Below are 14456 nucleotides of genomic sequence, written 5' to 3' on the forward strand. Positions count from 1 at the left end.
CTTATTTCAATCCGATTTTTTTTCGAAACGTCAGAATCTATGATATTTAAAAAATTAATGAATAATCAAACCAATCTATCACGTCCATTTTGGAGTATAGAAAACAGCATAATGTTCTATTACTAGAGTAGCATAATGTAGTTACCCTACTAACATATAGATGTTGTACCAACTTCTCTTCATCTACCTACTACTCTACTAGACTACAGAATTTTGTGGGTCATAACTGTATTTAAGTAATGCTAAAGTTGACCATCCATACCAATTGTCCGTTTTTCTGAAATCTGACAAATCGTTCACATCCTTTCTCCTGAACACCTTTAAATTTCCATTCTCTGATACTGATGTAAAAAGCGGAAAATTGTTCGGCATTGCTGAGTCAACATTTGGAATTTTCCTGAGGATTTTTTCCACGCCTCCACTAGGTCCACCGTTAAACACTCTCCAGACCTTTCAATGTATGTCTATCAAAATTTTAAAACCTGGATGATTAAGAAGTACAATTTAATGTTAGCTATAAAATATTTAGCTTTGTTAATTGTTAATTGATCTGAAAAGCTACCTGATCAACACACTCTTGAACCACGCCTCTTACTAATCTCTTGTTTTCTTTACTCTTCTGATCGTAAAGAGTTCCGTCTCCGAAACACCTGACAAGATCATATTAATATAATTGAGGTTGACGTTAGATGTGGTGGCTACTAGTAGCTACTTATGGTTACTAGTGGTTACTAGTGACTACTTATAATTACTAGTGGTTACTTATGGTTACTAGTGGTTACTAGTGGCTACTTATAATTACTAGTGGTTACTTATGGTTACTAGTGGTTACTAGTGACTACTTATAATTACTAGTGGTTACTAGTGGTTACTAGTTTGCCCCATAATGGGGAAACAAGCGGGTCTAAAACAACCATGAGATGATCACAAACTCAGCATAACTTCACTGATCTACACACAACCAACCTCCACTTTTCCTTGTCGTCGTTGATAACGTTCAGCCCAAACTTGCCATCCTCGTCATGTTGGTAGTGAACTAGAAGATCACCTGTTATTTCTGGGGTCACTACTGCTGGTAATTCTACTCTTGGAACCCTGACAGGACATTTTTTGAATGGAAATTATTTTAAATAAGCGGGATTTGCTTACACAGTACAGGAAAATGTAATTTGCAGGTTGCTAAAAAATGCCGATAGTCATACTTTTGATAAAACACATTCCGTATAATAAATGAATTAACTAACCTGATATGCCCTGCAGAAAAACTGTCTGTGAGGAAGTGGCAGGAAAATGCGGAGATAGCGTACGCTTCATTTAGCAGCCCCATAGCCTCCTCTCGTCTTGCTCTGAAAACCAACCTTGCTTCCTCTGCTTTTTGCAGGGCTATCCGGTGTCCTGCCTCCCAAACTTTTCTTGAATACGGTTGGAAGTGGTCGGGATTATTTTCTGCTAGCTTCATCATCCTACCAAACTTGACTGGTATACCATTAACCCAGTATCCTCCCAGAATAGTGTCGTATTGGATTGTGAACCACAGTCCATGGTGCCTGTACACATCAGAAGGCTGATTGTAGGTTTTGTTTTTGTCTAAAACTGTTGGTATCGAAGGATCGCCTTGCCCCAAAACTGTGGCTACAGAATTCTTCTCAATCATCAGGATGTGCTGAATTTGACTTAGTTCTTTACGGATGGAAGAGACATCTCCTCTTCCCAGTGTGTTGAATGCGTCCATAAACCTAGACTTATAAGATGTCCCGTTCACTTCCGCACAAATTGGCCACTCAGGAATCCCATAAAAATCTCCTGCGAACCCGATGATCTCGCCGTATGTAAGTTTTATACCGTTGGGAAGAATTAGTAAGTTTTTATCTGGTGCTATTTTTCCTAAAATTTTTAATGTCACTTCTTCGTCGTCATGCTCACCGGTTTCAAAATATTCTTGACCCGGGATTTCATTTACAGAGTTATCTCCAAATACTCTACCACCAAATACTATACCACCACTAGTTGTACCAAATAGACCAAATAGACCAGATATTCCTGCGGACACTAATCTAGGCGACTTTCTTTTGGCCTCCTGATCCTCCTCATAAAATAGTTTCCTCCTCAGTTCTTGTTCCTCTATCTTCTCCAAATCCGGGAGCATAACCTTTACTCCCCCATCATTATGCTCCCCAGTCTCAAACTTACTCGAACCTGCTTTCAAGGCTATTGAATGATTGTGGGTTGATTTACGGCGATGATTGTTAGAAGTTGCTATAGATACAGTGGTGTTATGACTGTCTTCATTCTTTAGACCTTCTTCCAGAGAATTAATCAAACCTCCCAAATCGTTTTCATCGCCTTGTTTTTTCAAGTAATTGATGATGTGGCTCAAATTATCTCTTGATAAAACTTGGTTTGGCTGGCAGCAACTGTTAACTATCGCCTGAACCATGGTGATTTAAGCTTTTGCGAGTATCAAAGTAGACTAGTTCAGATTGACAACATGTATGCGACTGCTCAGAAAGAGTACACAATACACAAATCAGCCGAGTACGAATCAACTGTAGTCAGATGACCTTGAAAATATCACAGTATCGTATTTCAATGTTATGAAATGTAATAATGTGGAATCTTTTGGTCCAAAACTAAAAGTAAAAACACCTAATGTGTATTGCTGTGCTAATTTCCCCACGCTTACCGCTTATTACGAAGGTATGATTGTACTTGGTGACTGTATTTCCGTGATATTTAAAATTTAAATGGATAAATATATAGCAATATGTAAAATGCAAAAGCAAAAGTAGCGAGTAAAATGTGAGTTTAGTATGATATTGATGATAGGAGATAAATCAGTTTGAATTTCAGATATGTTATAACGTGCATGTCAACATCTAAAGGAAGTGACGGACATTCCATTGCTGTAACGGAATGTGGAGAGGTAAGTCTCTTGTTATTATATTAGGTTGTATAAGCTAATAAGATTCTTAATATATAAGTTATTATATTAATAAGATTCTTAATATAATATCGGAATCAAATCTAGCAAAGTGAAAAGGTGTGTGCTGTAGTTAGAAAATCTCTTCAGTAACACTCTGTAAATAATTCTACTACTTAAGAAAATTAAACAATATTACATTAAAGCTTCTTTATATTGTAATGTAGTTTTACTGGGATCCTACTATACTTGAAGATTTGCCAAATTATCGACCAAAAACCTTCTATTGGATCTGTATTTTACAGGTATTCAGTTGGGGTGATGGAGATTACGGAAAGTTGGGACATGGAAATAGTGAGAGACAAAGGCGACCCAGACAAATCCAGGCGCTTCAGGTAATTAAATAACATCAATAAAAGGAAAAGCGGTCTTCGACTCTCCATATTTGATATTTGTTGTCTAATAATAATATATTTTAACTTATAGTGTAACCCCGCAGTTCCACGGCTCAGTTTTGCAACCAGATTTGCTAACATTTTTTCTCACGTTTTTGCGACCGGAAATGAAATTCAAAAATGTTTCTCCGCACGGAGAAATATTTTTGATATGACCCAAAACTCCGTGAAAGCAGTTTTAACCTAGGCGCTCGCGTTGGAAATTTCATTATAATGCGCCCACGTGCGCGCGCAAATCTGCGTGCAAATACCACATGGGAACGTACATTGTAAACAAAACTTCCTTCGCGGAGTTTTGCCTTTCAAAACTCTTTTCGCGGAGTTTTGTGTCAAATCTGGTCGCAAAACTGAGCCGTGGAACTGGGCTGTAACCCGGCCTTCGGCCGGGATTTCACTGCCGCAGTTAAAACGGGTAGGAGTATTTACCCGCTGAGTCAAAACCCGCATTAGGTGACCCAATAGTTAAATTTAAACAATAATCTCATAATCAGTTATTTCTTGTGGATAATTAAGTCATTATTAGACATGAGGCACCACATTCCATGATCATAAGGTCTGAACACCGAGTATTACACCTCATCACTCCCGTCTTGAACCGCTTTCTATTTTTATTTAAATCGTTATAGAAATTAACCCTTGTTAACTCCGCACCACACCCGGTCACCCGCCTATTATATTTGAAAACACGCATAACATTGTCGTATGAACTCTCTCTCTCTCTCTCTCTCTCTCTCTCTCTCTCTCTCTCTCTCTCTCTCTCTCTCTCTCTCTCTCTCTCTCTCTCTCTCTCTCTCTCTCTCTCTCTCTCTCTCTCTCTCTCTCTCTCTCTCTCTCTCTCTCTCTCTCTCTCTCTCTCTCTCTCTCTCTCTCTCTCTCTCTCTCTCTCTCTCTCTCTCTCTCTCTCTCTCTCTCTCTCTCTCTCTCTCTCTCTCTCTCTCTCTCTCTCTCTCTCTCTCTCTCTCTCTCTCTCTCTCTCTCTCTCTCTCTCTCTCTCTCTCTCTCTCTCTCTCTCTCTCTCTCTCTCTCTCTCTCTCTCTCTCTCTCTCTCTCTCTCTCTCTCTCTCTCTCTCTCTCTCTCTCTCTCTCTCTCTCTCTCTCTCTCTCTCTCTCTCTCTCTCTCTCTCTCTCTCTCTCTCTCTCTCTCTCTCTCTCTCTCTCTCTCTCTCTCTCTGCAGTCCAAACAGACCCCAAACACTAACAGTCCTCCTCCCCTAATAAGCTTATGGTATTACATTACAGCGAATCTTCCCGGGCTAACGCAATTATGACGCTACTTAAACGCAGCTACATATTATACAGTAATGAGATGTAGAGAGCAAGCCCCGTAATATAACTCTTGCCGTTCTGCTCAAGCCATTTTATGCAACATTTGTGGTACAAAACCGTCAATTAAACCACTTACCACCGGCCGATTTTAAAAAATTTGCTTATGGGCTTCATCAGAGTTTTGTCGGCACTATACCAAAAAAACCAGTCCTGTAACTTTTACCGTTTTTTTTGTATAACCGTTCGGAAATTACACACGAACACACAGACGACACACACACACACACACATTCTGGTGTTATTAAGTTGATTATTTTACTCGATCAGGGAGAAGAAGTGGTTCAAGTATCATGCGGATTTAAACACACTGGAGTTGTTACCTCTGACGGAAAAGTCTACATGTTCGGGAATGGAGATTATGGCAGGTAATTAAATGTAAAAAACAATCTCCGTAGTTTTAATTGGTTGACTTTCTACTGTTTGTCTTACGATATAATCCAGATATTTGTCCCTTTTGCAGGACTGATCATCAGCTCTCTGGGATGTTTATAAAACTATCAGAGAGCTATATATACTAGATTTAGAGTGTTATCTATAATATAACACTGTAAATCTATATTATCTATAATATAACACTGTAAATCTATATTATCTATAATATAATCCCAACCACACGTGTCAGGTTAGGCTTGGCAAGTAGTTGCAACAAGAAACTCCCTGAACGAGTCATGTCGTTAGAAGACTTCCAAATCGGACAGGTTTCCACATCTAGTTGCTTCTCTTATTTTTTCAGTTGTTTTTCACTTACACTTTACAAATTATTAACATTGAAATACTGACCTCCGTGAGAGATTGAAATATCCCAGATAAGGAGAATGAAGCCACATAGTTTTATACCGGCTACAACTTCAGTATAATTATTATTACTAAATGTAACAACCAGGTGAGCTGCGGTTTGAACCACACACTTTGTGCTTCGCGAGATGGCAACAGGGTGTGGTCGTTTGGAGACGGAGATTACGGGAAACTAGGACTCGGTAACACCGCGGGTAGGAGTAGTCCTGCTGAGATCGAGGCTCTCCGTGGTATTGGGGTGATGAGGGTGCTGGCAGGAACACAGTTCTCTGTAGTTCTCACTAAAGCTGGAAAAGTGTACACATTTGGACAGGTTTCTTACAATTCATCATATTTGGTCGCTTATATACGGCCTAAGCGGTATACAAATAAAGCGTTGTTTTTATTATTATTATTATTATATTTACTGTATTGCATTTATTTGTAGTTAAATGCGGTGTTAACGAACATCAAATATTTGGGATCTTACTTGTTTGATTTTTTAAGGAATTCCAAGTTTCCCTTCCAGGAACGTATGTTAGGAATTAACGAAAGTTTCGCAACAAATAGCACGGTACCACAACTGGTACCTGATCTGGCGGATCAAGAAATCATTGAGATTGATGTGGGAGCAGAACACGTTGCAGCGCTCAGTAACAAGGGTCAGGTCTTCTCGTGGGGAATGAACAACGAGGGACAGGTAAGTCTTGAGAAGCTGCTCTTTTTTCTTTCTTTTTTTAAAGATGCTCTTAAAATGTTATGTTCTTTCTAGTTTAAAAAACAATATGATGCGACATTCTGTGAACTATATTTGAATGTTGTGTATTTTGAATACATTTATTTTAAAATTTCTAGTTCTCACATTAAAGTAACTTTTTTTCAGCTAGGAGTTGGTCACACTAACCCGGTAGCTGGGGTAGTCCACATAGCGGCCCTGGATAACAAAGGTGTTAACCAGATAGCTGCAGGCAAATCTCACTCTGCGTTCTGGACGGCTGCTAAAGAAAACACGCCTCGAGCCACGAGTTCCACTCAGCTAGGATTACCTGGCTCCGTGCCAGCCGAGTTCAGAAGATTGCTGCACATTGAAGTGAAACAGATCAGGGCCAGACTACAGGTCCTCAGCTATTTCTCAGACCTTGTTTACTCCAGCTGGAGACTACTGACGTATGATCCTGAAACTAGTGAGGTTGCTTGGGTCAATAACCCGCTTAACAACGTGCACGTGCGCTGTGTACTCGCGCCACGCGTTGCTATGCTACCCAGTATGAGGGCCATTGGGCGAACCATGGTTCAGGGTCGAACGTACGGGCCCCAAATAACGGTACACAGACTATCAACTCCGGACAAACCAGAAGTTCAGCCGATTTTCACGCAGATATCGGAACAAGTTGTAAAGCTATCGCCGCCCGATCTAAGACTACCCTCGCGAGCTTGGAAGATAAAGTTGATAGGAGAGGGAGCGGACGATGCCGGGGGAGTGTTTGACGATACCATTACTGAAATGTGCGCTGAGCTGGAGAACGAGGTGATTTCTCTCTTCTCCAGGACTCCTAACGGGGCCACTAACTCTGGATTCAACCAGGACAAATTCCTGATAAACCCCTCATCTACCAGCGAGGAGAATCTCCAGCAGTTCCTCTTCTTGGGGATACTGATGGGTGTTGCCATCCGAACCAGGAAACCGCTGGACATTCACCTAGCTCCTGCTGTTTGGACTCGTCTAGCTTCCCTACCCCTTCACACCTCAGATATTCAGAATGTGGATTCTATGTTTATCACCAGCATCAAGAGCCTTGTCTAACATCGATAAAAATGGAGTCAACGCCGAGAGTTTCAGTAATGTGATACCAATAGAAAAGTTCCACATTCAGAACAGTAACGGAGCTCTCCAAGCAATCATACCAGGGGGTGAAGATATCAAACTAACTTTTGATAACAGGAAAGTTTTCTCCGCCTACTCTCTGAAGTTCCGCATGAAGGAATCCGAGGAACAGATAGCAGCTATATTGGAGGGCATATCGTACATAGTGCCAGCCCCTCTTTTCAGGTTCATGACGGGGGAAGCGTTAGAAAGTTGGGTGTGTGGAAAACCTGAAATAGACCTGAACTTACTGACTAAGATTGTGAGGTATCGGGATATGGATAAAACACATTATCTGGTGGTGTGGTTTTGGAGGATAGTATCTAGGTTCACCAACGAAGATAGAGTTGCTTTGATGAGGTTAGTTTATATTTTAGTTCTGTACATGGTTCATTTTACAGTTATACAATATTTAGCCAGTAAATTGTATAACTTGTTTGTGTTGAAATATTTTAGTCTGTACTGTACACTAACTATGCGCTAACGCCCATTGTACAGGTTCGTGTCGGGTAGATCTCGTTTACCAAACGACATAGCGGATGTGTCACAAAGGTTCCAGATAATGAAAACAGATAAGAGCAAGGATGGACTGCCAACTTCACAAACTTGCTTCTTCCAACTCAGATTGCCTGATTACTCATCTGAAGTCATTATGGAAGAAAGGTGATTATATTCACGTTACATTACATATTTTGTGTTTGCTTTTAGTATTAGTAATGGATTCAATATGCTGGTTTACTATTATTTGGAAGCGCACATATCATGTTACACCAAGCGATTGTGCGTCTTAACGGAATGAAGTTAAAAAGGTTAATGACCGATTAGTTGTTGTTAGTTGTTATTGAACGTAAAATAATATAAAACCTGATCCCAGATTAAGGTATGCGATACACAACTGTAGAAGTATTGATGCAGACAATTACATGTTGGCTCGAAACGTTGAGAATAACACACAAGGAAGCTTTGACGACGGCATCATATGACTAGCAGGTGAGGGAGGGGGGAACTCGTCCCAGTTTCAACCCTTCCTTCATGACACATTGTGATTTCACTGACTGGTAGTTCGGGGAAACAGATATTTTGGTAGCAATGAACACTAACAGTTTCTTAGCCACCGATATTTGGTCATTGCGATAGAATGCGAGTTTTATAAATAGAATTATCCATTATGCTTGATGAATTAATAAGGTGTATCTGTGCTATACTCTACTGGTAACGAGTAAACATTAATTTAGTTTTAAGCCAATGAAATTGTCGTGTTTCTCACATAAGCATGGTACTGGTATTGTATTAAAGTGAATTTAAACTGTCTTATCGAATTATTGATTTTGAAAATTGTCGTTTTATGTAAACAGATTAATATAAATGTTTGTTAATACTCAATTATTCATAGTGATTAACTCCGGATTGTACATACCTTTTTTTGCTGCGTACTGTCATGTATTTTAAACTATAGATATTGTTAATGATTGTATATTTGCACTATTACGAGGGTATGATAAATATTATATTTTAGTTTCTAAATATGTGTTTTCTGTTTCGTGATCTAAGGTTTGGATATGATTTTACTATTAATGAACCGTGTATTTACAGAAAGGTATTCTCTTTATTTCTGGGGCGGGATTTTAAATTCTTGATATTGCAGTTCAAAGTCCTATACCTATGTAATATATTCTGTGATAAAATAGCAATCTTTTATTTTAAGAAACAAGCATTCCTAATTGTTTACCTTATCGGACGTTATTTGACCGGACATTGCGTGAACGGACATTAAAATGATGAATGAACACTTGAAGGCATTTAATTAATGTATTTGATTTAACTATTTTGTCTGACTTTATTTGAACGGAAATTTAAATAAACGCTAATGTCCGTTTAAATGAAGTCCGATCAGGTATATATACATATTTAATATGGGGTCGTTCACATATTATTATTACGTTATCACCTTTTGGAAATTTTTAACCTCCTCCCCCTCCGTAATCAGTTTTACACGTATAATAACTATTGTGTCAAAATAACACTAGTGGCGTAATCATTTTAAAACCCACCTCCCCCTCGGCTAACTACTTACGTAATATGTGAACGACCCCATATTGTTAGCTAAGTTTTTACCACATCACAAAAGTGCAAACATCGTGCAATATTGGTCATAGAATATGGATTGGTCACAGAATAAATTTGCTGAATTCAAACAACGTGTCTCAAGGAATGAATAATTAATCAAACATGAAATTAAATTTTAAAGATATCCAATATCGCACATTTGTGTTTGAGTTAAAAATAATATATAATGTAATCTTCTAATCTACATGATTCCTTGTCCTTAAACGCTCCAGTCATCCGTACTTTTATTATTCACCTGAAATATTTTCTTATTACTGCTACTTCCACAACAACTTATAAATTGCACACATTTTGTACGATGCTCATATCAAGTTCACCAGGACTTATGCTATTATTTTATTTTTAGTGCAAGTTGAAAATAATGCCAACTTACGTTTGTAATTTTCGAATCCCCCGGAGATTTCCTCACGCTTGGCTTGGACAATGTTCGGTTGATCGTAGTCCCACTCATGTTGCTCATAATCAATATAGAACCCCACCACCTCTTTAAACACACCCTCCTCTTTGCAAGTGCAGCCTGAGGAGAAAGATCTTAAACTAATCGTACTTAAATTAGGTGCGGTGGAAAACAAAAAACTGTTCGTGTACCTACTTAGATTTGGTAGGTTAAGAATTAGCGTCATTAAAGATTTCTCTATTCATAGGTACATTTGGAATTTATTTAAAAGCTCCATGTCCTTAGTTTCGATTCTTCCATTATTAAATTTTGCTTTAACTTACTGTTCAGTCTTTTGTGTGACCAAGTCATCACGTAAGGAACTTCAACTCTGTCCTTTGTCATCACCGCTTGACACACGGCCTTCTTGTTGGGTGGGGCGGTGCAAGGTAACTCCACTTTCTCCGTCGTTGTAACAGTACTTGACTCCCCTGTAAAATTTCTAATCAGTATGGAATATTTATTGAATGTGTTATACTTATATGCTAATTAAGCTAATATATATATTTACTATTTATATGTATAACTATAAGTATAACTATAAATATACGCTAAAACTGAATTTAAAGCATTTTGAAAATTAGCAATAATAGCTTGTTTATACCTGCACTGAACTCCATAGATGCACTCATCTCAGCCGAAACTGAACCAGATCCTACCCCTGGGACTTCAGCCGTGAATGATGTGCCGAGTGTGACTGAAGCACCCGTAGTACGAGAGAACTCCATCGTATTAGAAACCTCAACAATTTGCACAACCAGGACTGACAAATCTGTGCTGCCTCCATTTTTCAGTTCCTTTTCGCTGAATATTTTACTCAATTTATAATAATAATGATAGTTTGGTCGACCGCATGAGTCGTGGAGCCGATCTCCCTGTCTAATTGCATTTCGGCCACGGTCCTTTCGGTACAGATTTCCCTGCAGTATAGACATAGTCGGGACGCAACCCCAGGCGTATACACTCGTGTTATTTTCGCAGCTCTAATGAAAGCCACTACCATTTACACCATGGTTTGGTGAGTAATGGCTGCCCTTCAGTTTTTGAGATTTTGGCCCAACTGGGATTCGAACTTGCAACCTCCAGGCCAATAGACAGGCGGATTAACCGAGTGAGCCACTGAGCCACTCTATTTATAATTACTATACCAATCGTTCATAACTATTTCATGAATCCAAATAATCAAAGCTTGTGAACTGATCCGAAATTTAAAAACAATAGAAAGTTTAACAACAACTTAAATTTAATTTCCTTACTTTGTAATCGTATATTGGATCATGCATACCGGAGAACTAGAATGGGGGAACTTCGCCATGTTTTACAGCTATTTCATGTTATTTCGAAAATAGTAAGATACGAGTACTTGAAAAAGTTTATAACTCATATGAACAGGATTGGTAAAGCAAATAGTTTCGTATGAACCACATCAGCCAGGCATAAATAGTCAGCTAGATTGGTGCCACTGAAATCAGGGCGAAGTTACCCTGCAATATAATGGGGTAACTTTGCCATTCTGAAACAATACCATATTCGGTGCTAACACCATACCACTCGAAACTCAATTATATTTCCTTGATATATCTGCCAATTTTACTTATCTAGCTCCTAGCCTACGTGTTACAATGGGCAATTTGGTCGCGGGGGTAACATCGCCATGCTGCGGGTTACATCGCCGGGATGAAGTAGAAATGTAGTCGAACTTCGCCAATACAATTAGTATTACACGTGCGTGACTTTGCCAGCCGCGCGCGAATTTCGCGCCAAACTTCGCCGAACAGATGTGAGATGGGATCAGAAATTGGTAACTTCGCCACACAAAAATTTGAAAACGTTATAATATCATTTTTGTGCATCATGGTTAATTAAATTCGCCCTTAAATGAACAAGACATATACTATTACTAACGCGGATGTCGCACCAAATTTACCCAGGAAAAGTTACCGGCTGGTGGTGGTACTAGAGTTGGTTTAATTTAAACAGACGGCTTGACCTCGCGCGCAACAACAAGCATGATTTGCACGCGTGGCGTATTCCAATGTTCAGGCAGCTACCACGTGACACAATTCAGCCAACCAGATTACAGGAATCCGCAAAGTTAAAGTTGCAAACTTTTGATCGGCCTGAAAGGGGACTTTTCTGGAGATTTTGAGATAACTCAACAATTACGTTGTCTTGAATTTTCCTCCTGGAGAGGTAACGTTACTTTTAAAAGAGGAACATGTTACAAAAAACCGGAAGTCTCTAACTCTTTTACTTTCAAAGTTAAGCCCCATCCGGTCAGGGTTTCTGGGTACATGGAAATTATGGGAAATATGCAAGCGGGAAGTTTTAGCCACTTTATTGCATTATTTCATGTTGCCCGAGGTTAATTAAAATAGCAAATGCTTATTTTTTAATAGGAATACCTTTATAACCATTTGTTCAACACAATACTATAGAAAAACTTGATCTCCTAACAATTCAAAACGGTAAAATTAGGGGGTGCACGATAAAAATAAACTTGCTCGGATTTTTTGTACCAATGTTTTCTAGAGACTGTGAGAATTTTCACAATACCAAATTTGTCATACCTTTTTGGAAAAATCAGTGAGTTTCGCCTAGGTGCCATATTTGATGGTGCGCGGCTTTTGGGGCAAAAGTAGCTGTAAAAGTCGCGTAATTTGACCAAATTCGTCCAAATTTGACCATTTTTGTCGTATTATTCGGATATATCTTCAGTTCCTTAAATGAGATCATTCTGGAAATTGGCGACGACCTTCCAATAGGGCTTTCACATCTGTCCGAAAAATTTGGTGGATATCGGAGTTGATATAGTGATCAAAATGGGGCAAAATACGCTGCTTTTAGCTGTAACATAATTTCTGATGGTTGGATATGCTTTAAATTTTTCGGACACTTTCCTTGTAAGTCTATGAGTAAGCTTACCAATTTTTGTTGCAATTGGAGGTCGGGAAGGATTCTAAATATCTATTTGTTTGAAGAAAATTGTGCTGGCCGAAATTAGCGCTAAAAAACCATCCTACAGTCGGCACGCGCGGCTCACTGTCGATGGCGCACTACCTAGTAAAATGATTATTCGAAAAATACTGGCGAAGTTCCCCGACACGGCGATTTTAACCCAATCTACGGTAACTTACACAACAACATCAGGCGGAGCTGTGGAAACGATGCCATTATCAATATCGTACTTGATGTCGGTAGCCTTGAAATCCTCTTCATTGACATTGGTACAGTCGCAAGCGTCTGTCGCTAAAAATAGACTTTTTAATGGTCTATTAATAGAATTGAATTATTTCAGTAGCTTATACTTATTTTACTAACAGTCAAGTTAAGCCCCGCAAAATCAATAGAACTTATAGTTTTGCGTGATTTATAAAGAAAGTCACGAGGAATATAATATCAAATATTTCGTATTATATACAATAAGTATTTAATCTATACACCATAATAAGATTAAGTATACTAAAAGTGGAAACCTGCTTCCTTTACCGATCACAACCAAAATTATAAACGAATTAAGTTTGTGCGTTAATGTTATCTAATCGTATCATGACGTATCATAAAGCGACACAGTACGTGTGCTATTAGTATTATGCATTGTATAAAAGTCAACTCACAACAAGTGGGTACGTCACACCAGTCATATCTCTTATTGGGGTTTGTTGTATAGCACCAAACATCGCTGTACTTCCTCTCTGGATTTCGACAATAGTTGTTATCTCCGATACCATACCTGCAGTCAGAGATTGATGAGAAGATGAAATACTTGACAACGTGTCTTTCGAAAATCACAAAAACAATGGACAATTGTGACGGTTCCACAATACACCTGTCCCTAGTATCTCACACTTAAGTTATAATTGTGGAGATCGAGACGACAAACACTTCTCAACATGTAAAAAAATTGAGTCATTGAGTTCACTCACAAAGTTAAAACGTGTAATTATATTATGTACTTACGTTTTCTTAATTTTTGATTTGTGGACTTCATTTGATTTCCAATTCTGACATGTGTAACCTAATCTTGTTCTAGATTGAGTCCCATCGTATCCTGATCCTTTGTTTGCTCTATCCTTGGCATCCCAACATTCCCGAGCTGAAACACGTCGATTTGTCATATTATGAGAGTTAATAGTAGTAGTATAAAGACCTCCTTTTAAAAAGCTTGGCTATTTAATTGACAGGAATGATTGATCCAGATTAATTGTCAGTAGCATGCATTATCGGAAAATTCAAGTTGCGATGAACCTCCATAGAATCATCGCTTGATTCGTTTACAATTGAAACTTACCAGATAACAATGAAATGATCGAGAGTAAGGTTACCAAGAAAAACATTGACATTGTCTTGCTTTCTGAACTCAGTGGTTGGTTTTAATATAAATCTTTAGTTTGTTGGCATTAAGAATCACAGCGGTATGTGAATCAATATATTAAATCATGGGTAACAGTGTGGCATTTCATATTACTATTGTAATTGATCATATTAATCGTGTTTCATCGTTTAAAGATGTGCAAACATCCTCACATATTGGTCACACATTGGTCATAGAAT

The 14456-nt window shown here is 38.6% G+C and overlaps 3 protein-coding genes across 16 annotated transcripts in view; 1 reads left to right on the plus strand and 2 right to left on the minus strand.

Moving 5' to 3' along the window:
• The window catches only part of LOC134814412 (probable E3 ubiquitin-protein ligase HERC1), a 60223-nt gene extending 51766 nt beyond the window's left edge, over positions 1–8457 (plus strand). For 13 of the 14 annotated variants that reach the window (XM_063822518.1, XM_063822522.1, XM_063822509.1 and 10 more), the window contains 9 exons: positions 2851–2923; positions 3226–3315; positions 4969–5066; positions 5324–5399; positions 5585–5809; positions 6005–6175; positions 6359–7699; positions 7838–8002; positions 8214–8457. In XM_063822518.1, coding sequence (XP_063678588.1) covers positions 2851–2923; positions 3226–3315; positions 4969–5066; positions 5324–5399; positions 5585–5809; positions 6005–6175; positions 6359–7279 — 1654 coding nt within the window. In that variant the 3' untranslated portion in view covers positions 7280–7699; positions 7838–8002; positions 8214–8457. Of the gene's footprint in view, positions 1–2850; positions 2924–3225; positions 3316–4968; positions 5067–5323; positions 5400–5584; positions 5810–6004; positions 6176–6358; positions 7700–7837; positions 8003–8213 lie in introns of those variants that run through there. The other variant, XM_063822523.1, reaches the window with a different exon arrangement.
• On the minus strand, positions 153–2146 carry LOC134814301 (uncharacterized). Its single transcript, XM_063822398.1, has 4 exons — positions 1245–2146; positions 967–1095; positions 563–650; positions 153–450 (listed from the first exon to the last, which is right to left on the minus strand). The coding sequence occupies exons 1-4, from the start codon at positions 2144–2146 to the stop codon at positions 199–201; spliced, it is 1371 nt and encodes a 456-aa protein (XP_063678468.1). The 3' UTR covers positions 153–198.
• Positions 8458–9543: 1086 nt separating the features above from the next.
• On the minus strand, positions 9544–14277 carry LOC134814415 (tyrosine-protein kinase transmembrane receptor Ror2-like). The gene is made up of 8 exons (XM_063822525.1): positions 14194–14277; positions 13863–13998; positions 13520–13635; positions 13040–13151; positions 10507–10706; positions 10187–10333; positions 9840–9983; positions 9544–9701 (listed from the first exon to the last, which is right to left on the minus strand). The coding sequence occupies exons 1-8, from the start codon at positions 14243–14245 to the stop codon at positions 9694–9696; spliced, it is 915 nt and encodes a 304-aa protein (XP_063678595.1). The 5' UTR covers positions 14246–14277; the 3' UTR covers positions 9544–9693.
• Positions 14278–14456: the final 179 nt, after the last annotated feature.

This window comes from Bolinopsis microptera, chromosome 4, assembly GCF_026151205.1.
Source record: "Bolinopsis microptera isolate Bmic1 chromosome 4, MBARI_Bmic_1.0, whole genome shotgun sequence".
NCBI lineage: Eukaryota > Metazoa > Ctenophora > Tentaculata > Lobata > Bolinopsidae > Bolinopsis > Bolinopsis microptera.